General features: G+C 43.8%; 1 protein-coding gene across 1 annotated transcript in view; it reads right to left on the reverse strand.

The window, feature by feature from the left end:
• Positions 1-10,795: 10,795 nt before the first annotated feature.
• LOC115113252 (baculoviral IAP repeat-containing protein 6-like) overlaps positions 10,796-23,734 on the reverse strand; it is a 142,214-nt gene continuing 129,275 nt past the window's right edge. Inside the window, 3 exon segments of the mRNA XM_029640721.2 lie at positions 10,796-12,067; positions 13,268-13,402; positions 23,012-23,200. Coding sequence (XP_029496581.2) covers positions 11,888-12,067; positions 13,268-13,402; positions 23,012-23,200 — 504 coding nt within the window. The 3' untranslated portion in view covers positions 10,796-11,887.

The following is a 23,734-nucleotide window of genomic DNA, read 5'->3' on the forward strand; positions in this document are numbered from 1 at the left end:
AATGAGTAATCCAGGAATGTCACAAGTTAACTGACAGGAGAAAACTTGAGAAAATAGCAACTACAGAGCGCAATGACTACAATGAATGGCTAAACCGACACAAAGGGTCAGCAGAGATCCTCCTCCTTACCACTCTATACCCAAATAATGTTGTTGACTCGTCCTATACTCGTATTTGTGGCCAAAGCATACATTTGAGAAAACAGTACAAATAAACAGTAAATATAAATTCTTGCTATTTCCTCATAGAAGCTGATGTCATTCTGAGTGGGATGAGCTGGCCGGTATACACCCACACTATTTTGTTGTTGGTATACACCTACCCCATTCCAACACAGAAAATATGATTTTTAACATACTTAATAAAAAAATGGAAGAAAAACTATTTCCCTTATATTGTAATTAATTAAAGGTCATATTTCATATAAATATGGAAATACTGGACAGTTACTTTAAAGGTTAGTGGGTCTCAAAGCTAGCAGTTTCACCCACAGCCTCTGAGGCTAGTCTATGTGCGAGTCTCCTCGGAGGCTGATCAGAGTAAATAGGGACCTTACAGGGTGGTCTATAATAAATGTTCCTTGCAGGCTGGTCAGTGTAAATAGGGGCCTTGCAGGCAGGTCTATCATAGAGGTTCCTTGCAGGCTGGTCAGTGTAAATAGGGGCCTCGCAGTCTAGTCTATAAGGGCTCCCGAGTGGCGCAGCGTTCTAAGGCACTGCATCTCAGTGCTAGAGGTGTCACTAAATCAAATCAAATGTTATTTGTCACATACACATGGTTAGCAGATGTTAATGCGAGTGTAGCGAAATGCTTGCGCTTCTAGTTCCGACAATGCAGTAATAACCAACAAGTAATCTAACTAACAATTCCAAAACTACTGTCTTATACACAGTGTAAGGGGATAAAGAATATGTACATAAAGATATATGAATGAGTGATGGTACAGAGCAGCATAGGCAAGATACAGTAGATGGTATCGAGTACAGTATATACATATGAGATGAGTATGTAAACAAAGTGGCATAGTTAAAGTGGCTAGTGATACATGTATTACATAAGGATGCAGTAGATGACATAGAGTACAGTATATACGTATGCATATGAGATGAATAATGTAGGGTATGTAACATTATATTAGGTAGCATTGTTTAAAGTGGCTAGTGATATATTTTACATAATTTCCCATCAATTCCCATTATTAAAGTGGCTGGAGTTGAGTCAGTGTCAGTGTGTTGGCAGCAGCCACTCAATGTTAGTGGTGGCTGTTTAACAGTCTGATGGCCTTGAGATAGAAGCTGTTTTTCAGTCTCTCGGTCCCAGCTTTGATGCACCTGTACTGACCTCGCCTTCTGGATGATAGCGGGGTGAACAGGCAGTGGCTCGGGTGGTTGTTGTCCTTGATGATCTTTATGGCCTTCCTGTAACATCGGGTGGTGTAGGTGTCCTGGAGGGCAGATAGTTTGCCCCCGGTGATGCGTTGTGCAGACCTCACTACCCTCTGGAGAGCCTTACGGTTGTGGGCGGAGCAGTTGCCGTACCAGGCGGTGATGCAGCCCGCCAGGATGCTCTCGATTGTGCATCTGTAGAAGTTTGTGAGTGCTTTTGGTGACAAGCCGAATTTCTTCAGCCTCCTGAGGTTGAAGAGGCGCTGCTGCGCCTTCTTCACGATGCTGTCTGTGTGAGTGGACCAATTCAGTTTGTCTGTGATGTGTATGCCGAGGAACTTAAAACTTGCTACCCTCTCCACTACTGTTCCATCGATGTGGATAGGGGGGTGTTCCCTCTGCTGTTTCCTGAAGTCCACAATCATCTCCTTAGTTTTGTTGACGTTGAGTGTGAGGTTATTTTCCTGACACCACACTCCGAGGGCCCTCACCTCCTCCCTGTAGGCCGTCTCGTCGTTGTTGGTAATCAAGCCTACCACTGTTGTGTCGTCCGCAAACTTGATGATTGAGTTGGAGGCGTGCGTGGCCACGCAGTCGTGGGTGAACAGGGAGTACAGGAGAGGGCTCAGAACGCACCCTTGTGGGGCCCCCGTGTTGAGGATCAGCGGGGAGGAGATGTTGTTGCCTACCCTCACCACCTGGGGGCGGCCCGTCAGGAAGTCCAGTACCCAGTTGCACAGGGCGGGGTCGAGACCCAGGGACGAGCTTGGAGGGTATGAACAGCATTCTCACATAGGTATTCCTCTTGTCCAGATGGGTTAGGGCAGTGTGCAGTGTGGTTGAGATTGCATCGTCTGTGGACCTATTTGGGCGGTAAGCAAATTGGAGTGGGTCTAGGGTGTCAGGTAGGGTGGAGGTGATAAGGTCCTTGACTAGTCTCTCAAAGCACTTCATGATGACGGAAGTGAGTGCTACGGGGCGGTAGTCGTTTAGCTCAGTTACCTTAGCTTTCTTGGGAACAGGAACAATGGTGGCCCTCTTGAAGCATGTGGGAACAGCAGACTGGTATAGGGATTGATTTAATATGTCCGTAAACACACCGGCCAGCTGGTCTGCGCATGCTCTGAGGGCGCGGCTGGGGATGCCGTCTGGGCCTGCAGTCTTGCGAGGGTTAACACGTTTAAATGTCTTACTCACCTCGGCTGCAGTGAAGGAGAGTCCGCATGTTTTCTTTGCAGGCCGTGTCAGTGGCACTGTATTGTCCTCAAAGCGGGCAAAAAAGTTATTTAGTCTGCCTGGGAGCAAGACATCCTGGTCCGTGACTGGGCTGGTTTTCTTCTTGTAGTCCGTGATTGACTGTAGACCCTGCCACATACCTCTTGTGTCTGAGCCGTTGAATTGAGATTCTACTTTGTCTCTGTACTGACGCTTAGCTTGTTTGATAGCCTTGCGGAGGGAATAGCTGCACTGTTTGTATTCGGTCATGTTACCAGTCACCTTGCCCTGATTAAAAGCAGTGGTTCGCGCTTTCAGTTTCACACGAATGCTGCCATCAATCCACGGTTTCTGGTTAGGGAATGTTTTAATCGTTGCTATGGGAACGACATCTTCAACGCACGTTCTAATGAACTCGCACACCGAATCAGCGTATTCGTCAATGTTGTTATCTGACGCAATACGAAACATATCCCAGTCCACGTGATGGAAGCAGTCTTGGAGTGTGGAGTCAGCTTGGTCGGACCAGCGTTGGACAGACCTCAGAGTGGGAGCTTCTTTTTTTAGTTTCTGTCTGTAGGCAGGGATCAACAAAATGGAGTCGTGGTCAGCTTTTCCGAAAGGAGGGCGGGGCAGGGCCTTGTATGCGTCGCGGAAGTTAGAGTAACAATGATCCAAGGTTTTTCCACCCCTGGTTGCGTAATCGATATGCTGATAAAATTTAGGGAGTCATGTTTTCAGATTAGCCTTGTTTAAATCTCCAGCTACAATGAATGCAGCCTCCGGATAAATGGATTCCAGTTTGCAAAGAGTCAAATAAAGTTTGTTCAGAGCCATCGATGTGTCTGCTTGGGGGGGGGGGGGGGGGGGGGGATATACGGCTGTGATTATAATCGAAGATAATTCTCTTGGTAGATAATGTGGTCGACATTTGATTGTGAGGAATTCTAAATCAGGTGAACAGAAGGATTTGAGTTCCTGTATGTTTCTTTCATCACACCATGTCTCGTTAGCCATAAGGCATACGCCCCCGCCCCTCTTCCTACCAGAAAGATGTTTGTTTCTGTCGGCGCGATGCGTGGAGAAACCTGCTGGCTGCACTGCCTCCGATAGCGTCTCTCCAGTGAGCCATGTTTCCGTGAAGCAAAGAACGTTACAGTCTCTGATGTCCCTCTGGAATGCTACCCTTGCTCGGATTTCATCAACCTTGTTGTCAAGAGACTGGACATTGGCGAGAAGAATGCTAGGGAGTGGTGCACGATGTGCCCGTCTCCGGAGTCTGACCAGAAGACCGCCTCGTTTCCCTCTTTTACGGAGTCGTTTTTTTGGGTCGCCGCATGGGATCCATTCCGTTGTCCTGGTTGAAGACCCTGCTTCTGTTGTATGCTGGGGGTCCTGAGCAGCAGTAAGACTGGGAGTCACTGGGACCCTACAGAGATGTCACTCCTGTCATCCTCCCCTGGAGGAGTAGAGGGAGTGGGACGTCACCACTCTACTGTGGGACAACATGGCCCTCCTCTACCCTAGCAGAATTAAGGTACTCTCCATGGATTAATAACAAATATACTCCTACATTTGATTTAGTTTTGTCATTTGTCTTTTTCAGAGGGGGGTTACAGGTGCATAAACAATCAAATAAATGCCTACAAAGATAACCCCAGCCCCCATCCACGTGCGCGTATCTTCCCTCCCTCCCACCCAGAACCCCTGCCTCCTAACCCATCCCACCCAGCAACCAAGGTTGCTTATCAGTCCCCCTCCCCATTCATCCTGAGTCTCCACTTAGATTCCCCCAGCCCCCTACAAAGACCAAAGATCCCCTTCCCGTACCACCTCTTTGTGGGCCTGAATGGAAAGAAAGTAACAAAAGTCTAAATAAATATATATAATTGGTTTGTACTGTATGTGTGGGGCTTTAGCGGAGATTGTTCATTACAGATTCAAGTATATTTGTCCAGGCCTCAATTGTTCCTTTAAAAAATATATATATATTTAACCTTTATTAAACTAGGCAAGTGGGAGAGAGTGAGGTGGTTGCCATGTTAGAGCCCAGCAGTGATCTTTCCTGATTGATTGAGAAATTCAAGGGGCTATCATCATTAAGTAACATAATAGATGGAAAGCATTGAATATTTAAATTACAAATGAATTTTGTTACTTTACTCCCGAAGCATTTAACTGAAGGGCAAGATTAACGCTCTCCTTCTGTCCCATCAGGAATACTGACATAAGGCTGCAGGGTGTGGTGCTGCGTAGGCATCTCCAGATCAGAGCTGCTGCCCCTGGGATTGGTCCCAGACCGTCTAATGCGGCAGGGGTCATAACCTTTTACAATAGAGATGACATTCACATGTTGATCTGTCCTATATTTTGTGTCCTCATAGTACTCTCAGATCATTGTTTTCATAAATAGATGAAGGAAAAATCTATGAAACTTTAGATAGTCAAATATTCAGTGGTGATTGTGTGAAAAACTAAAATGGACAGTTAGTGACGTAATACAGTTATTTTGAAAATGTTATTCTTTATCCCTAATTGAACCCTAAGCTGTACCCTACATCCTTTTGGAGATATGGGAGGACTTGACATGTACACTACCGGTCAAAAGTTTTAGAACCCCTACTCATTCAAGGGTTTTTCTTTATTTTTACTCTTTTCTACATTGTAGAATTATATATAGACATCAAAACTATGAAATAACACATATGGAATCATGTAGTAACCGAAAAAGTGTTAAACAAAGGTAGCGAGGTAGTCACCTGGAATGCAATTAACAGGTGTGCCTTATAAGTTAATTTGTGGAATTTCTTTGAAATCATGTAGTAACCAAAAAAGTGTTAAACAAATCTAAACATATTTTATATATGAGATTCTTCAAATAGCCACCCTTTGCCTTGATGACAGCTTTGCACACTCTTTGCATTCTCTCAACCAGCTTCACCTGGAATGCTTTTCCAACAGTCCTGAAGTTGTTCTCAAATGCTGAGCATTTGTGGCTGCTTTTTCTTCACTCTGCAGTCTGATTCATCCCAAACCATCTCAATTTGGTTGAGGTCGGGGGATTGTGGAGGCCAGGTCATCTGATGCAGCACTCCATCACTCTCCTTCTTGGTAAAATATCCCTTACACAGCCTGGAGGTTTGTTGGGTCATTGTCCTGTTGAAAAACAAATGATAGTCCCACTAAGCCCAAACCAGTTGGGATGGCGTATCGCTGCAGTATTCTGTGGTAGCCATGCTGGATAAGTGTACATTTAATTCTAAATAAATCACAGACTGCGTCACCAGCAAAGCACCCTCACACCTCCTTCTCCAAGCTTTACAGTGTGAAATACACATGCAGAGATCATCCACACTTTTTTGGTTACTACATGATTCCATGTGTTATTTAATAGTTTTGATGTCTTCACTATTATTCTACAATATAGAAAATTGTAAAAATAAAGAAAAACCCTTGAATGAGTAGGTGTGTCTAAACCTTTGACTGGTAGTGCAAGTAGTATCATAATGGCTTTATTAGCCCTACCAGTTTTACAAGTGGTTAAACAGTACATCAGGAGTCCTGTGATATTGTACACAATCCATTAGACAAGGGGCCATTTCCCAGACAAAGATTAAGCCTGGTCCTTGACTAAAAAGCATGTTCAACTGAGAATTTCCATTGACAGTGCTTTTTTGTCCAGAACTAATATGACTACAGCTCAGCATTCAGCACTATAGTACCCTCCAATAATGGACTTCAGGAAACAGCAGAGGGATCTCCCCCCCTATCCACAGCGACAGGACAGCAGTGGAAAAGGTGGAAAGTTTCAAGTTCCTCGGCATACATCAACACGGACAACTTGAAATGGTCCACCTACACAGACAGTGTGGTGAAGAAGGCGCAACAGCTACAGCGCCTCTTCAACCTCAGGAGGCTGAAGAAATGTGGCTTGTCACTTAAAACCCTCACAAAATTCCACAGAAGCACAATTGAGAGCATCCCTTCGGGCTGTATCACAGCCTGGTACGGTAATTGCACCACCCACAATCGCAGGGCTCTCCAGAGGGTGGTGCGGTCTGCACAACACATCACTGGGGGCAAACTACCTGCCCTCCAGGACTCCTACAGAATCCGATGTCACAAGAAAGCCAAAAAGATCATCAAGGACAACAACCACCTGAGCCACTGCCTGGTCGCCCCTCTACCATCCAGAAGGTGAGGTCAGTCTCTCTGGGACCGAGAGACTGAAAAATAGCTTCTATCTCAAGGCCATCAGACTGTTAAACAGCCATCACTAACACAGAGAGGCTGCTTCCTACATACAGACTTGAAATCAATGGCCACTCTAATAAATGGATCACTAGTCACTTTATTAATGATGTTTACATATCTTGCACTACTCATCCCAGATGTATATACTTTATTTTATACCATTTATTGCATCTCGTCTATGTCGGTTGGTCATGGCCCATCCATATATTTATATATTCTTATTCCATCCCTTTACTTAGATGTGTGTATTAGGTAGTTATTGTGGAATTGTTAAATGACTTGTTAGATATTGCTGCACTGTCGAAACTAGAAGCACAAGCATTTCGCTACACTCGCAATAACATCTGCTAACCATGTGTATGTGACCAATACGATTTGATTTGACTAGGCTAAATCAAAGTCTGGGAAACCAGCCCTAAGAGTACCCTAAAAAACTCAATCTAAAACTTTGGCGCCTATTGCAACCATCGATAGCCACCAGATTATCGCCAGCTGGTCTCTCGTTAAACCATCAATACTAGCTAAATTAACTCACATAGCAGTCACTTGTGCATTTTGCACATGGGCCATGGTTATTTTTCCTTTTTTGTCTGCGATCTGGCTAGTGTAAATGTGTTAGTGAAATGTAATCTTATTTTCTATTGAGTAGAGCACAGATGCCAGATAATCACTGGTCAAAACAAAAATTATATAATGTATATGGAAGGAACTGTCCCTAGCTGAAACTGGCATCTCTGTATCTGTTTTGTTTCAAGGTTGAGTGGTTGGAAGACCAATAGTAATGAATATATATATTTTTTTTGAATTTATTATTAGTATGGTTTTTTTACAGCATAACGACTCAGGTGACTACATGGGTTGTGTCGTGTCATAACGCTTTGAGCATTTGACTTAATACCTTTCAGGCAATCTGTCATCTTTCTGTAGGATCCTAGGGGTAATTAAAAGGTTCTCCTCTTTATAAAAATCAGATGGGTGATTTATCTTGATCATGTTAAGTGGCTCCCAGAGGGAGTTAGTGTTTGTGTGTGTGTGCGCAGAAGGAACGTTTCAGGTAAGAGGCATATGAGTTACAGGAATTCACTAGAAGCATGCAGGTGAGGCACTGTCTATCCCCACCAAAACCTGTAGTACTGTGCCACAAATGAGAGCAAGAGGAGGGATTGTACTTGAAATAGGTTGATGACCCTACATTTATTGTTTGCTATTTCATGGGATGAGAACAGTCATGATGAACATGACCCCACAACATCACCACTAATGAACAATTATCATGAAAGGACTACTACAGTCATAGATAGCCTTTACTTGTGCAGAGCTTCTCACAAAATATTTCCTTGAGCAGGGCATTAAGTCACATGGACTCTTAATGAAAATGATCCCATGGCTGGCTGACCTTTTCTTCTCCACTGTCAGTGGTTTACTCCAGTGAGACTCTAGTACCGTATGCTGCTCCTGGAGATAAAGCCAGTGAGTAAGCCTACTGTTTGACATGAGACAAAAACAACATCAAAATGATTCAGAGCGCCAGCATGGCGCATTGATAGAGCTCTCGGCTGTTTTTCTCAAAGCACGGGAGGCTCTAGTCTAAGGTTTGTTTTCTCCACTCGTTCTCCTTTCCCCTCCCCATCTCCTCCTATTTGTGCATTGCATTTAAGAGAAGTGTGCTTGAGCTTGTCATGTAATTCTTCACAGGCTCTTTGGAGTGGCTTTGAGGAACGGAAGAAAGACCATGGTGAATAGGGCTGTGATTTCCCTTTCCAGAGGCATGCTTCCAATTTAAACAGCTGTCAAGGACACACCACTGTTCAACTGATGAGAGGTCATTTTCAAGACTTTCTTTCAGGGGAAACAAACAAAAGATTTGCTGTTAAAGACAACAGCTGACACCTGCAGTGCGCAGATGCTGTTTGAAGCTCAGGCTACCAAACCATACATCCAAAGCTCCAACACGCATACTATTCTCACATTGATTGCCAGAGCAGTGTGAAGAGAAATTGTATTAAAAAAATCCCCAGACACCCGTGTTTTTTACTGCTCTATAAATGTATACAAAGGAAGGTGTGTTCGTGCTTGGGGAGATAAGGGAGATGTTGACTTTCATTGTTGCAGTCTGAATTATGTCTGTTTGGAAGCCTATTGTAGCTTATTCTTCTACTTTTGGAGAGGCCATGAAACATTACCTCATCAGTCCTGCAGGAAAGGGCTGAGCTTGGCTCTTTCAAAACAGAGTACCTTTCTTTGAAAGCAAGTCTGTGCACACTGGCAGACAGCTAGCAAGGTTTCATTGCCAAGGTTAAATGATACCAAACCACACCACCAAAAGCTGAGTGAGGCTACCATCTCCTATAACAAACCAGGGGCTGTGTGAATAACGCAATCTACTGGTAAAATACAAAAGATGGTTTAAGTTAGAAGGAAAAATGTACAATGAAATCCAGTGCCCTAGAAACAATTGTACATTAATTAAATTATCAAAACATTTTGGAAAAGGTAATATATTGCAATAAGAAATGAGAAAAAAACAAACTGCATCAAACTCACCGTTCAACATTTCAGGTGTTTCATTAGGATTGATTCCCGACAATTCATTCAAAGCCTGCTGTATGTACTCTGTAGCCCATAGGATTGTCACATACCATGTTGTGAAAGAGTTTCCATACGGCGCTTTACACTCAATGCATTTTCCAGAAGGCATTTCTCCCTCTACTTCACTGTGAGGTTTAAAGCATAGGATGAAAATTGCATAGTGGGGGGCTAAATCACAGAAGCACATCCACCGTGCTATTCTCCTTCATTCTACACCATAATCCGTGTATCCAAGCTTGATGTACAGCAGTTTTGTCAGTCATTCCCAAAGGCAGAGTTCATTGTGGGAAAGGGATAGCAAGAAAGGAAAAGGTGAGTCTTCTCAGTGAGTCTCAGTGTTGCATAGTTTTCATATAGAACTGTTGATGTATTAATTATATTTGGTTAGGAGACACCTAGCACAACATACAGCCAGCCATGATTCACACTACATCAAGCTGGATGTTGACTTTGGTAATTACATTGTTCTGATAGTAAAATGCAAAAGCCAATATAAGCAGTGGTATAAAGTACTTAAGTAAAAATACTTTAAAGTACTAATTAGGGAGGTATTTTGGGGTATCGGTACTTTACGATTTGTATTTTTGACAACTTTAACTCCACTACATTCCTAAAGAAAATAATGTACTTTTTACTCCATACATTATCCCTGACACCCAAAAGTATTTGTTACATTTTAAATGCTTAGCGGGACAGAAAAATGGTCCAATTCCCACACTTATCAAGAGAACATGCCTGGTCATCCCTACTGCCTCCGATCTGGCGGACCACTAAACACAAATGCTTATTTTGTAAATTATGTGTTGGAGTGTGCCGCTGGCTATCCGTAAATAAAAAAACAAGAAAATCATGCCATCTGGTTAAGGAATTTGAAATGATTTATACTTTTAATTTTGGTACTGTAGCAAATTTAAAACCAAATACTTTTAGACTTTTACTCAAGTAGTATTTTACTTGATTTTCACTTGAGTCATTTTTTATATGAAGCTTTACTTTTACTCAAGTATGACAACTGGGTACTTTCTCCACCACTGAATATGAGCTCATCTATCTTATGGTAAAGAGGTTAGGAAGGCTCTACCCTCAGAGGACTGACAGTTGTGGAAGGCCAAACTAGCAATGGAAACAATCGGCAACCCAAAAACTGTACCAGCAAAGACAAAAGTATATCTAAACATGTTACTCATATACAGTAGATGGCCTGTTTCCCTGCACTGGGCCTCATCTGACTGTACAGTAGCAGCTCATGCGCCTATGTGGACTGGCACCATGTTTTCCTTTATATATAGTTTAGATCAGAGATTCAAAGTGTTGTTCAAAAATGTAGAAAGAACTATTCGCACAATCAATAAACATTTTCAAGCTCCATTTAATGTCCTACCAAAAGGAGTATGTGACTGAACCAGGATTGAGTAAAGTAGAAAGTGCTTCTTCTTTTACTGGAATCAACATAAAATAGATAAAGGGATTTTAGCCAAACAGTGGAATGATGCGTGTAGAAATGTCAAATAATCAGTGAATAAACTCTTTCAAAGTATCTGGTGGTATTGATGTCAATGTAGATAAAAAGGCACATGGCAGCTTGGTATCTTATGAGGATTGTTGAACACACACAATCGCATACACATGCAGAAGCATTCGCATACATATCCCAAGCACATCTTACATACACTCATCTACACAATCAGATCAGTGTATATATACGGGCAAAGTAAAACAGGTTGCATTTATTAAACTTGCATTGAATTAGTGAGGGGCAACAAAAAAAAAGTGTGCATTTTTTTCAACAGCCTGTAAAAAAAGGTAAGTAATCATAGCAATTAAGAACGTCCATTTCAGCCTTTATTGAAGTTTACAGGATCCTGTAGAAATCAATGGGCAACCAGAAGATTTCTCAAATTCAGGAAAGTGTATGTGTTATTTTCTTTTAAATAGTATCCTTAAAGAATGACCAATACGTTCTTGGTTACAACTGTTCTTGCGCTAACAGTCCATTTTTTTTGTTGAAATTAACATTCATTAAACATTCTCTAAAGGTATGCTAGTTCCCTTATATATTCTGTGATTCCCTCTGTCATTATGTATACATAAACAAGTTTAATAACATACCAATCAGTGGTTAATTCACAATTGAAAAAAAAAAAGCACAAAAAGTTTACACTTTTACAGGTAAATAAAAGAATTTGTTTGTCAACTGTTTCCTTAAGGGCATAGCATAGTTCGGAGTTTTGTCTTATTTTTGTTGGTTTGTATGCAGTTTCATTCTCATCTTGTTTTTTGTCCTATTTTTTCAGCTATTACATAATTAGATTCTTACATACAAATATTGACAAAATGGTGGCTTGTGCTTCGAAGCCTTCAAAGTCTATTTAATAACAATAGTAATAGTCGTGAGGAGGAGTAGCCGCGGCTTAGGGTGGAGGGGTGCAGGGAAGGGCAGGACTCATAGCAGGCCCTCACTGCAGGGGGCGTCTTGGCTGCCGCTTGGCTTCTCCGCATCCTGATTGGGCAGCTCTTTGACCATGAGGGCGGCACTCTTCTCTGAGAACTCCTCCCCGTCAGGCTCCAGGCCCTCGGGGCAGGGCAGCTTCAGCAGTTCCTCTCGTAGCTGGGCCGTGTGCCTCTGAATGGGGGAGAGGGACAGAGGACACAGGGTTACCACCACAGGGCTCAGTTCAGAGCTACTATTGGGGGCAAGTACAAACATGGGCTCTTACAAGGAAACTGATTTATACTCTACCCCACAGTTATGACAAGGCCTGTGAACTCTAAATACTCTTCCAAACCAATACAAATTTCAAGCCCTTCATTTAAAAAGATGCACAATGCAGAAATCACTTCGCCATTTCCTGGTTGCTAAAATGTTCGCCTAATTTCAGTTTGTGACAAAACAAGCAAGTGTAGTATAGAGAGTCATTGTATAATCTAAATCATAGAAAAATATATTTTCTATAAACAAAATATAGTATTTTCAGCTGTTGTACAAAGCCTAAAGTAAAAGACACAAAAACAAAACATTAAAAAGGAAGCGTAGAAGTAGTGCCCATAGAACAGATCTACCGCTTCTTACACTTGCTTTCAATGAGAATGACAGATCAAGAACTCACATTTCTGTGTGAATTTTGTCAGGTCGCCCAAAAAGTTACATATTGTAGCTTGAAGTTTGTCCAAAATACTCTTGAGCTCACATGAATCCATTCCAGTTGCCTTCTCAGCGCCAAATCAGAGTATCTCTGTGACGAGAGCATACAGTAAACCAATGAAAAATGACCACTTCCAGCACTTTACCTTAAATGTTTTACCAAAAAAACAAAACAATGTGCACCAAAACAAACCCATCGTTTCAGAACCTGAACCTGTTTTCTGGAGCAAGAGGAAAAACCATGAAGGTAATGGGACTACACAGACCTCTGTAGCCCTGCTTTAAAAACGGCACCGAGTGCTTCCACAGCACTGTGCTGCGGCCCCTCTGTCTTTTATCAGTGTGTCGGCGAGATTATTTACACTGGGTATTAATTGTGGTTATTAAAAGCCAGAGGAACGGAGTCTGGCTGCCAGTGAGCTTAGGGAAGTAGGACGCAGGTCCCTGATCTGTTCCTCCATGGCTGCCTCGAGACTGTCAAGAGGGGGAAGCCGGCTAATGCATGAATCAAGCCTGTCCACCATGCATAAAACACCAGGGATGTCACTCTCCTCCTGAGCAACCAATTCAGACTGTGTGTATACATATAAGTGAAAGGGGGATGGGGTATTCACTTCTGTGGAGAAGGACAAAATTCTGATACAATGCGAGGTCTCCTGTAGATGAATAGTGTTTGTTTACCTTCAACGCAGCAGCGTGATGGGACATGGTGCGGCCCACTCTCTTGTCACTGCTGTACTGCTGGATGTCTGCGATCCACTCCTCACACTGCGCCATGACTTCCACCCGCTTCAGGTAGAAGTGCTTGTGGATCACCTGGGGATTACAACACAGCCATGAGACTCAGAAACAACATGCAACACATACACCTGCAGGTCCTCATTATTGAAACTCATCTCCAGTTTATAGCCAGTTTATGACCTGACCAGGAAAATCTCTGGGCCCTAGTTAGAATGCTTGAAATATGCTGAGAAATGTCAACCTTGCATCCATGACACACTGGATAATGAAAATGACCATCATGAAAATATAATTCAAATTTTCCATTTGTTCTTCCTTCAATTGATCCTAATATAATATTACTGAACTGCTGTCCTATGGCCCAGATGATGGAATAGTGAAATGAGAGCCAGCAAGTTTTGGATAAAAATGTGCCATGGTTCATACTGGAAAGGACAAATGGTGAGCGCAGTGAAAATATTTATTTTTTGCGCAAAATTCTGATCAGGCCCCTCCAGGTGCCGTAACGGTCAGTGCTATCCGGGATCCCTACACTACACCACTAACCCCTACCTTAACCCTTACCATTTTAAAATGACAACTTCAATGGGGTAGGTATGTCCCAAGGATCCCGGATAGTACGGACCTTGCCCCAACTTCTCCCTTCCCAATTGGTAAGTTTATGAAGCTGAAAAAGCACGATGTTGTGAAGAAAAGCATAACCTCTGAAAGTTCTCCTCTGCAGCAGGAAGCAGCAAGAGGACTGCTTGTTTCACTGACTGGGAAGGGAGTTGGATATCTGCAGTCAGGCTGCTTTGAAGTGGAGCGTTAAACAGAAGCACCATCTCTCCACTGAAAATGTTTTAGAGGAGAAGTGCTATGATGTCTCCCTTGACCGAGTTCTCTAGGTCTGCACAGATCCTGAGATGCTGCGTATGTATACGAATTTTACGCCAAATGAACTGATAAGCAGAGTGATTTCTGTCATTTTTTTTATTTTTAAATTCGGATCCCCAATAGCTGTTGAAGATACAGCAGCTATTCTTCCTGGGATCTACACAAAACATAGTGTTCTGTATTTTGTCATGTTCTAATGGACAACAACAGGAACACAAATTTGAACGAAGAACACTACATGTGACATTTTTTTTTACATAATAAAAATGAAAAAAGAAAGCTTCTCCCAGCCACTGTTCTGGACTTGGGGACTGTGAAGAGACCCCTGATTGCGTGTCTTGTAGGGTACGTATACATGTTTGAGCTATGTTTTGCCCAGACAAATTGGGTACTTTCAGCATGTCAATACTTCTTAGAAAAACCAGCAGTGATGCAGTAATTGTCTCCTCTACTCTGAACCAGGAGTCTGACATGCATGTTATTCACATACGCCCCTCTGTGTACATTTGAGGGCCAGACGTGCTGCTCTGTTCTGGGCCAGCTGGAGCTTTTCTAGGTTCTTTTTCCCACACCTGATCATACAACTGGGCAATAGCCAAGATGCGACAAAACCAGAGCTTGCAGAACTTGTTTGGTTGTATGTGATGTTAAAAAAGCAGATTCTCTCTATTACAGACAGACCTCTCCCCATCTTTACAACGGAATCAATATTCTTTGACCATGTAAGTTATTCTTTGACCATGTAAGTTATTCTTTGACCATGTAAGTTATTCTTTGACCATGTAAATCTACAATCTAATAGTGCTGAGCGATTAACCGCAATGTCAGTTATTTTTCAGTTTTTAAAACAACTAATTGACATTGGTTCAATTATTTTAATTCCATGATTTTTTCCTTCTCCATAGACAAATCCAATCAAGCCCCAACTATGCGATGTAGTAGGGAGTTGTAGTTTCCAACAGGCCAATATTCTACATAGTTAATTACCAAGTTTTCTGCCCTAAACTACAATGACCATAATACATTGGGTGCCTACTGGTCTGGTCTGTGGTTCTTTTACGCATGCTATGTCAGGTTATTTGTGCAGACAGAGTGTGAGAGAAGAATGGCATCAAGAGGGATAAGAGCAGTTGCTTTGCAAGGTCTACCTGAAAATACATGATCTTAGTGATTGATAGTTGGTATTTAGCAGTCAAACATATGCCTTATTTACTTTGAAAAATTACTAAAATGGTGATTTTGTCAGACAGCATAAGCAGCAGATCTAATGTACACAACTGAAATAAAGTTGTGTGAATAAATGGTAAATAAGTGATAAGCAGTAATGGGCAGTCACTACCATCAAGGGACCTTTATTAATTGTGCCACTCCCAAGTTAATTTCCTCCCCCAGGTTAGATTAATGTCATATTGTAGGCTTCCCTTCTCGTAGGCCTATTAATGTACATGGATCAGACGTCATCTTATTGCTCTGTCAGTGTCAGCAGAGGAGGCTACCCTGTCATTTTTGTTGTATTAAAAAGATGATTCTGATGTCTCCAGTCATATAAAGTGTAGCAGAATTGCATGAAATGTGTCCATAACAAGGCCAAGAAGAGCATCTGATATACTGTTGCCTATAGCCTAGGTCTACTCTACTCCACTACCCGCTCAGCCATGCATTGAACGGTCTTTTTATTTTTTACAAACAGTGATTGAGTTATATTATTAGCCTAAATTATGACCATCCAATCTACACACAAGTCGGCAAATGCGATGATGCATGGAACGCTTTATTATAAAAGGTGCTTTTTTAAAAATGGTGAAAATTAGCTCCCGCAAACTTGAAACTCACATGCCGCTTACGGCTAAAGAAACACAGCTAGCCAAACAGTCTGGCTGGTGAACACCTGAATTAAACGGTAACTACAGAAAAATATATAACATCTCAGATTATGAGGCTGGCTCTGTATGGGACACAGGCACATTATGGGACACAGGCCAGGTCATTATACATTTATTTATTTTTATAATAAGACAATCGGTGCAACCAAATCATGTTCTGGTGTCACCAGTGGATAAAGTAGAACACTGAGGATTAAAATCCAATCTAATCTAATATATTATATTGAAAGGCAGATCTAGGCCTGACGTTATGTGGGAGACCTCCATTTAACATAGTCGTTTTGAATTGGTGAGCGTTTTTCTAAAAGCCTAAGTACCCAGGGGCGTTTCGTGTTGGAAGGGCAGTGCACACGTGACTTCGGTACACGCATCGATCACGGTATGGACGAAAAGCCTTGTGTACATATCCAAGAGTCACTGAACATGGATCACGTGTACCCATCAGAATAGGGCGTCTTGACAAATGACCAATCCATGTGAGAGACACTCAATACAACCAGACAAATGCCCATACGTACACACTGGCACGGTCTGTTGATTGTGTGCTCCATTTCCAGATAAATTAAGTGACCTTTTAGGTGAGCTGCTGTCCACTCATTATTCCAGAGGGCAGACGTGTGCATGTTTCCATGTGCTCCACACACACAGCGGTCAAGGGTGAGTATGAATCATGCTGTGGCCATTCAAATTGATTTTTTCATCCCGTCTGCTGTATGCTCACTCAGCCCCAGGTCTGCTCCCCTGCGAGCTCAGGTCTGCTACACTGACTACAGCATCGTAAATACTCCCACTCACGTCTAGCCTCAATTTCAGCCTCCCCTCTCAGTGTTCACACCGAGTAGAGAACAGGAACCTCTGGAGGGGTGAAAATCACTACTTCAGGCAGAAGATTATGGGGTAAGTCAATAGTTGGGCTTCATTCAAGTAACGTTACCTTAAAAATGCATCCTCACTTCATTTCTTACTTGCCATTGATCACTGATCTTATGTGACTGGATTGGTGAACACTATGCATGTATTGTATTGCTTTCACCTTTCCAATCAATGAAATCTTACCAAATTAGGAGTGCATATACGATAAGGTAATTGCTAATTTGCTGCTAATACGCACCTATCCACAATGACTTCCTGGCTAATTAGCTGTATTATATTCAGTGTCACTTAAAGTACCAAAGAAGGTATGGGTAAGACAATCTATACTGAACAAAAATAAAACGCAACATGTATGCACCATATTTCATGAGCTGAAAAAACAATCCCAGAAACTTTCCAAACGCACAAAATGCTTATTTCGCTAAAATGTTGTGCACAAATTTGTTTACATCCCTGTTAGTGAGCATTTCACCTTTGCCAAGATAACCCATCTACCTGTCAGGTGCGGCATATCAAGACGCTGATTAAACAGGATGATTTACACAGATGAACCTTGTGCTGTGGACAATAAAAGGCCACTTTAAAATGTAAAGTTTTGTAATTACAACACAATGCCACAGATGTCAGAAGTTTTGTGGGAGCGTGCAATTGGCATGCTGACCACAACAATGTCCACCAGAGCGGTTGCCAGATAATTGAGTGTTAATTTCTCTACCACAAGCCTCCTCCAACGTCATTTTAGAGAATTTGGCAGTACGTCCAGCTGGCCTCAACTGCAGACGACGTAGATATTTTTGTTCAGTATATAAGCATTAGAAGAACTAAAATCTGCTCCATAGTCAACTGCTAGGGAGGTGGTCTTAAGCCTAGTCTCGAACCCCCCTCCCCATTCATTCTAGGTGAGCATATACCAGCTGTAATTCATGTACCGGTAAGGGGGCGGGGGTGGGCACAGCAGAGGGGGAACGATGGCCTCCTTTCCCAAATGGGCAAAGGCGGCACGGCAGATGGCATGGCTTGGCCTCTGGATGGAAAGACAGCTCAGGTTTATTTACGCTGACATAGACACAACGAGTCCAGCGATGTGTTTGTGTTCATGTCAGCATTGTCAATCATCGCCCCGGACACCGCGTCATCCTGACAGAGACGAGGAGACGCTCAGTGGCACGCTTGTGGAATCTCTCCCTGTTGCCAAAGACATGGTCCTACTCAGTCACACAGATCCTGGTGACTAAACAGTGACATTTTAGCCCCCATTCGTCACTTTTGACTGACACGCTTCCCATCTGCAGAGGCAAGCAGTCGCTGCCACAGAATTGGGCCATGGGAGGGAGATTAGGGCAATGATCAATTTCCTTCCCAGCGTAGTCATGGAAACCCCGGTGGCTGTGGCACATCGCTCCTCCACTCTTGGCTTTCCCTGCTCCGTGTGTGTGTCCAAAACCGGGCAAGCTTCCTCTCCCCATCTCTCAGTCACGAAACCCAACACAGGAGCCTTATCTCTCCTCCAGCTAGACTACAAAGCAGTATTCTCAACCAGGCTGTGCTGGGTTAGCAAGTTACACAGAGAGAGGAGAGGAGTCAAGGCCCCAGCCTCGATAGGTCCCACTGGGCAGAGGTGTCTTGTTAAAACCCATCAATAATGCACCGTAATGGAGTGTGCTCAACACAATGACTCATTTCCTTGACAGGGTGTGCGAGCTGCTCTCTCTGTGTGCGTGTGCGCGGTCCCGCCACTGATGCATCCTCCTCTTGTTTACATGAAAAATGAACACGCAAGGAAGCTAGCTCCATCTGCTCTGGAAGGTCCTTGAACCGTGAATCAATCACACTGTATAATACACCTGGTCAGGGCTGGTAGAGGTCAGGACAAGAACACGCTCCTCTCTTAATGGTTTCCATAATTTACCCCTTTTCATGACCATACAGCCCCACAGTGGAAGTGTCGTAATAGCCATGAAATCAGGCGGTCAAACAGGGAAATGGTTCCAATCGTTTTTCATTTTTCCCATAGGGGATTTTAGAAAAACGTAAAATATGGGCAGTTTTTCATGTAGGCTTATGGTTTTGATAACCATGTAAATCTCTCTCGGACAAGATTAATTTAATCAATATATATTCAGTTTCGAAAATGATAATTAGCATCAATCAAAGTAGACATCATGCAAGACTACAAATCCCTGCAAGCTCCTGCACATCTCTAGCTGACAACTTTGTTATTTTTTATTTTACTAGGCAAGTCAGTTAAGAACAAATTCTTATTTTCAATGATGGCCTAGGAACAGTTGGTTAACTGGGGATTTGAACTTGCAACCTTCCGGTTACTAGTCCAACACTCTAACCACTAGGCTACCCTGCCGCCCCAGGTAGTGTGTCAATTCAAACAAACTTTCAGGAGACAGTTCACAGAATTGTCAATTTAATGAAATTTAGCCAATTTATTCATTACTAAATGTAATGAATAAATGACTAAATGTAGCTAACATTATATAGTTAATCCAGAGGTTCTTACCTTTGCCTCCATTCAGCAGTCTCGTCCAGATCATGGCATTTGTAGTTCTTCATGATAGCCACATTAGCATTTTATTTAAATCGAGCCGAATATATTGATAAGTCACCTTGTCCAAGAGAGATTTACAGGGTTATGAAAACGTCACGCCAGGGTAAGCCGAAACACAGCCCTTATTTTAAGTGTTTCTAAAATCACCTATGGGGAAAAAAAGAATGGTGGAAATGATTGGAAACCTTTGTTTGACCACTAGGTTTCATGGGTATTATGACTCATACTGTGGTACTCTTGCCACACAACAGTGGATAGCCCTGTGGTAATGAGCTCCATCCCTGTGTGGCCTGACAGGGGTGTCAGTCTCGCTAAGCTCCTGAGGAGAGAAAACACTTGTTTCCTGAGATTTGGAGGGGTGGGTTTTGGATGTCACCCGCAGCACCGCCTCCCCTAATAACCTACTCACCCCTCGGCTCTCACACACACTGGGAACTATATTTCAGAGGCCGACCTGTTGTTCCTAATACCACCTGACAATCTCCTGCTGCATTATTCAAGGTTGCTTTTTATTCTCCATCTCAGACTATAAATAGGGCATAAAAACTTTGGAAATCTCACACATAATCCCCCGGCCACAAAAATGAATGTCTATGGAGTCACCGCTTTCACGGTTCACCTGAGATCGGAAAGAGACCAGGCTGAGCTCGGGGCACCATCAAAACAGAGACGATAGTACTGTTTGCGTGTGCCGCGGCTATACTTCCTACAAAGGCAAAGTAAGTCAAAAATGTAACTGCAGAATCTGACAGAAAGCTATTTCTGGTACTTCATGATGTTTTCTGATCGACTGGCTTCTTTTTGTGTCAAGAAACATTAAATCAGACAATATACCTGGCCATCACAACAGATCAAAAGATTTGTGACCAAATTCGTCGTTTCCACATTTCGCCTTTGTAGGGCAGTAGAGCTCGCCAATGTTTGCGGACAGTATTTCCGTCTGTCTCCGCCATGGAGACGAGAAAAGGGCAACTCAGGAGTGCCACATGAGCCTAATTGAATGTCAGGAGGGTACTCAGGCAGTATTGTAGAGGCATGCTGGTTTTCCCAGCTCCCATGGTCCATTTCATATTGAGCCACTGATGTCAGAACCCTGTTTTATTACAATGGCTGCTATACAATGCTACAGCTGACCATTTTGTCCCTGGGACCCGAAAAAGAAACCGCCACTCTTCTACACAGAGCATGGGATAATACTGGGAGCTGGTGACACGGGTTTGGCTGTGTGTCTGGAACACACACACACAATGTACTTCAACGGTACCTCTACCTCAATAGATCAACTTAAACATGGAGACCAATTGTCTTGAACTATTCCCCAAACTATACATCTGATTCTTCTCTGTCAATGTGTTCTCCAGGTTTGATGCATTTCTCTAGGTAATTCCGTAAATCTATTTTTCGGGGGAGACTGGTATGGTTCTAGATCTATAAAATGGAGTAACACGGGGCCAATAGATTCTGCACTAGCCTCCATAATATTTCAGTCTGGCTTCCCTCCCGGTCTCTCTATACAAATGACAGAAAGGACATGGCAGTGCTTTCCAAAATTCCACATCCCCACTCTTGTCTCCCCAGCCTGGCCAGCTAACAGGGCTAATCACCAGAGTCTGACGGCATGCTAAATAATGTCTAGTTGAAGGAAAACATTGGTCCGGAGGCTCAGGTTGAGACCCACAGACAGACGTCCTCTCTTTTCTGATTGCAGGTAGAGAGAGACCGGAAAATACATTACTGTTTGGCAAAGCGGAGGTTGCTTGGCAGAGCAGCAAGCATCTGGGATCTTAATTTAATTCCGTGTTTTCATCCAGGACTACATTACCAGAATCCAATATTTGAATCGATGTTGGCTGTGTGCGCGCGTGCATACACACACAGGTGAACAACGAAGCCAAAGCCAATGGCATTATGAAGAAGTTATTTGTTGCCGTGTCATGAAGCTCCCATGAACTACAGTGTGACAGAGGAGATAGAAGCAACAGAGTGTGTGGAATATCGGAGGCTGACTTCTATCTGTTCTCAGTGTGAGTGATTAGATATAGCACGTTAGGAGCCAAACTGGAGCGGTGTCGATCTGTCTGTGGTCCCTTGGTTCCCGCCAGACAGCAGCTATGAGACGCTGACACCTGCCTCCCCAGCAAGGAGGAATTCATTAGAAACACCTCTTTCCTCTCTTTTACTACTGCTCTCTACCTCCAAACCTCCCTCTGTTTCACTCCCCCCCCCGCACCATCTTCCCATTCCTCTCTACCTCCCTCTGCTTCACTCTGTCCCTCCATCTTCCCATTCCTCTCTACCTCCCTCTGCTTCACTCTGTCCCTCCATCTTCCCATTCCTCTCTACGTCCCTCTGCTTCACTCTGTCCCTCCATCTTCCCATTCCTCTCTACGTCCCTCTGCTTCACTCTGTCCCTCCATCTTCCCATTCCTCTCTACCTCCCTCTGCCCCTCCATCTTCCCATTCCTCTCTACCTCCCTCTGCTTCACTCTGTCCCTCCATCTTCCCATTCCTCTCTACCTCCCTCTGCTTCACTCTGTCCCTCCCCTCCATCTTCCCATTCCTCTCTACCTCCCTCTGCTTCACTCTGTCCCTCCATCTTCCCATTCCTCTCTACGTCCCTCTGCTTCACTCTGTCCCTCCATCTTCCCATTCCTCTCTACGTCCCTCTGCTTCACTCTGTCCCTCCATCTTCCCATTCCTCTCTACGTCCCTCTGCTTCACTCTGTCCCTCCATCTTCCCATTCCTCTCTACCTCCCTCTGCTTCACTCTGTCCCTCCATCTTCCCATTCCTCTCTACGTCCCTCTGCTTCACTCTGTCCCTCCATCTTCCCATTCCTCTCTACGTCCCTCTGCTTCACTCTGTCCCTCCATCTTCCCATTCCTCTCTACGTCCCTCTGCTTCACTGTCCCTCCATCTTCCCATTCCTCTTTCTACTTTCTCCCTCCCAAACTCCCTCTGCTTCACTCTTTCCCTAGACCCCCGCCCTCTTCCCATCCCAACGCTTCTCACCACCCCCCCGCCCTCTTTCTACGCACCATCTTCCCCTCCCTCCCCCTTCCCTCTAAGCAGAGTTGGTGACTGATCGCTATCTGCCACGCTATCAGCCTGCACGGCCCGTGTCAAGGACAGGAGGAAATTAAAAAACGAGCGATATGATCTACCTGGGAAATAGTAAACAGTGAATTTATTATCTGCCACGGTCCTAATATCGTCCCAAAGGAGACAATTTATTGTGCTTTATCTGCCGTTTTTTTGTGTGTGCAGAGGCTGGTTGCTACTGTAACAAGGGAGCATGGTGAGCGTAATGCTTTGTCATTACAAAGAACGATACTACAGTAGAATTGAGGGCCATTAAACACTGGCGTGGGCCAGGTTGAGGTGCCAGGAAAGCTGCGGGGTAGCCTAATTGTATGTATGAAAGGGTGAGCCACTGTAGGATAGCCTGATAGCATGGGGGGGGGTTAGGGACAAAAGAGATTTAACAGCTCACCTCTTTGAAGCAAGGCGAGGGGTTGCGTAACTGCTCCAGCATGGCCCACTTGACGGAGGCCTGACGGATGTTTCCGTCGTACTCGCGGGAGCTCTGCGTGCCGCTGGGGGTTCCGCGTGAGCGCTCGTAGCCCGGCTCGTTGAAATAGGGCTCCGACACCAGGATCAGAGACTGCACCGATACCAGCACCTGAAGAGAGAGGGGGGGGGATTAATGGAATATTTTTGATCATTGCAAAATACACATACAGCCACTTGTAGGAAGGTTACCGAAGGGGGTGTGTGGGGAGAAAGAGAGAGGAGGGGGAGCAAGAGCGGTAAGAGAGCAAGAAAAGTTGGAGAAAAAAGCAGGAGGATAGGTGAGAACATTGCAGAGACCACAATGAGCAACGCAGCAGAACGCATGGGGGACACTAAGGGAGCGTCAGACAAAAGCATGATTTTTCACCCTCCTTCAATATATCTTTATTAACAATTCAATTAATACTCCGGGCTGTCTCAAGGAGACTGGGTACACGGCTCGCTCCATCACACCGCCCAGCATATATTAACCACAGAGCCAGACACTAGCTGGACGGCTGCCTGCCCGTCTGCCAGTCTGCATGTATCCCGACGGTCAAGTAGCTGTCCGCCTAACAATATATCTAGATTACCCCAATCCTTTCCTCAACCATCAGTGGAGATGAAGAAATTGATACTGTGTGACTGCCAAGGGACCCTGTCT

Source organism: Oncorhynchus nerka, linkage group LG28 (genome assembly GCF_034236695.1).
Source record: "Oncorhynchus nerka isolate Pitt River linkage group LG28, Oner_Uvic_2.0, whole genome shotgun sequence".
Taxonomy (NCBI): Eukaryota; Metazoa; Chordata; class Actinopteri; order Salmoniformes; family Salmonidae; genus Oncorhynchus; species Oncorhynchus nerka.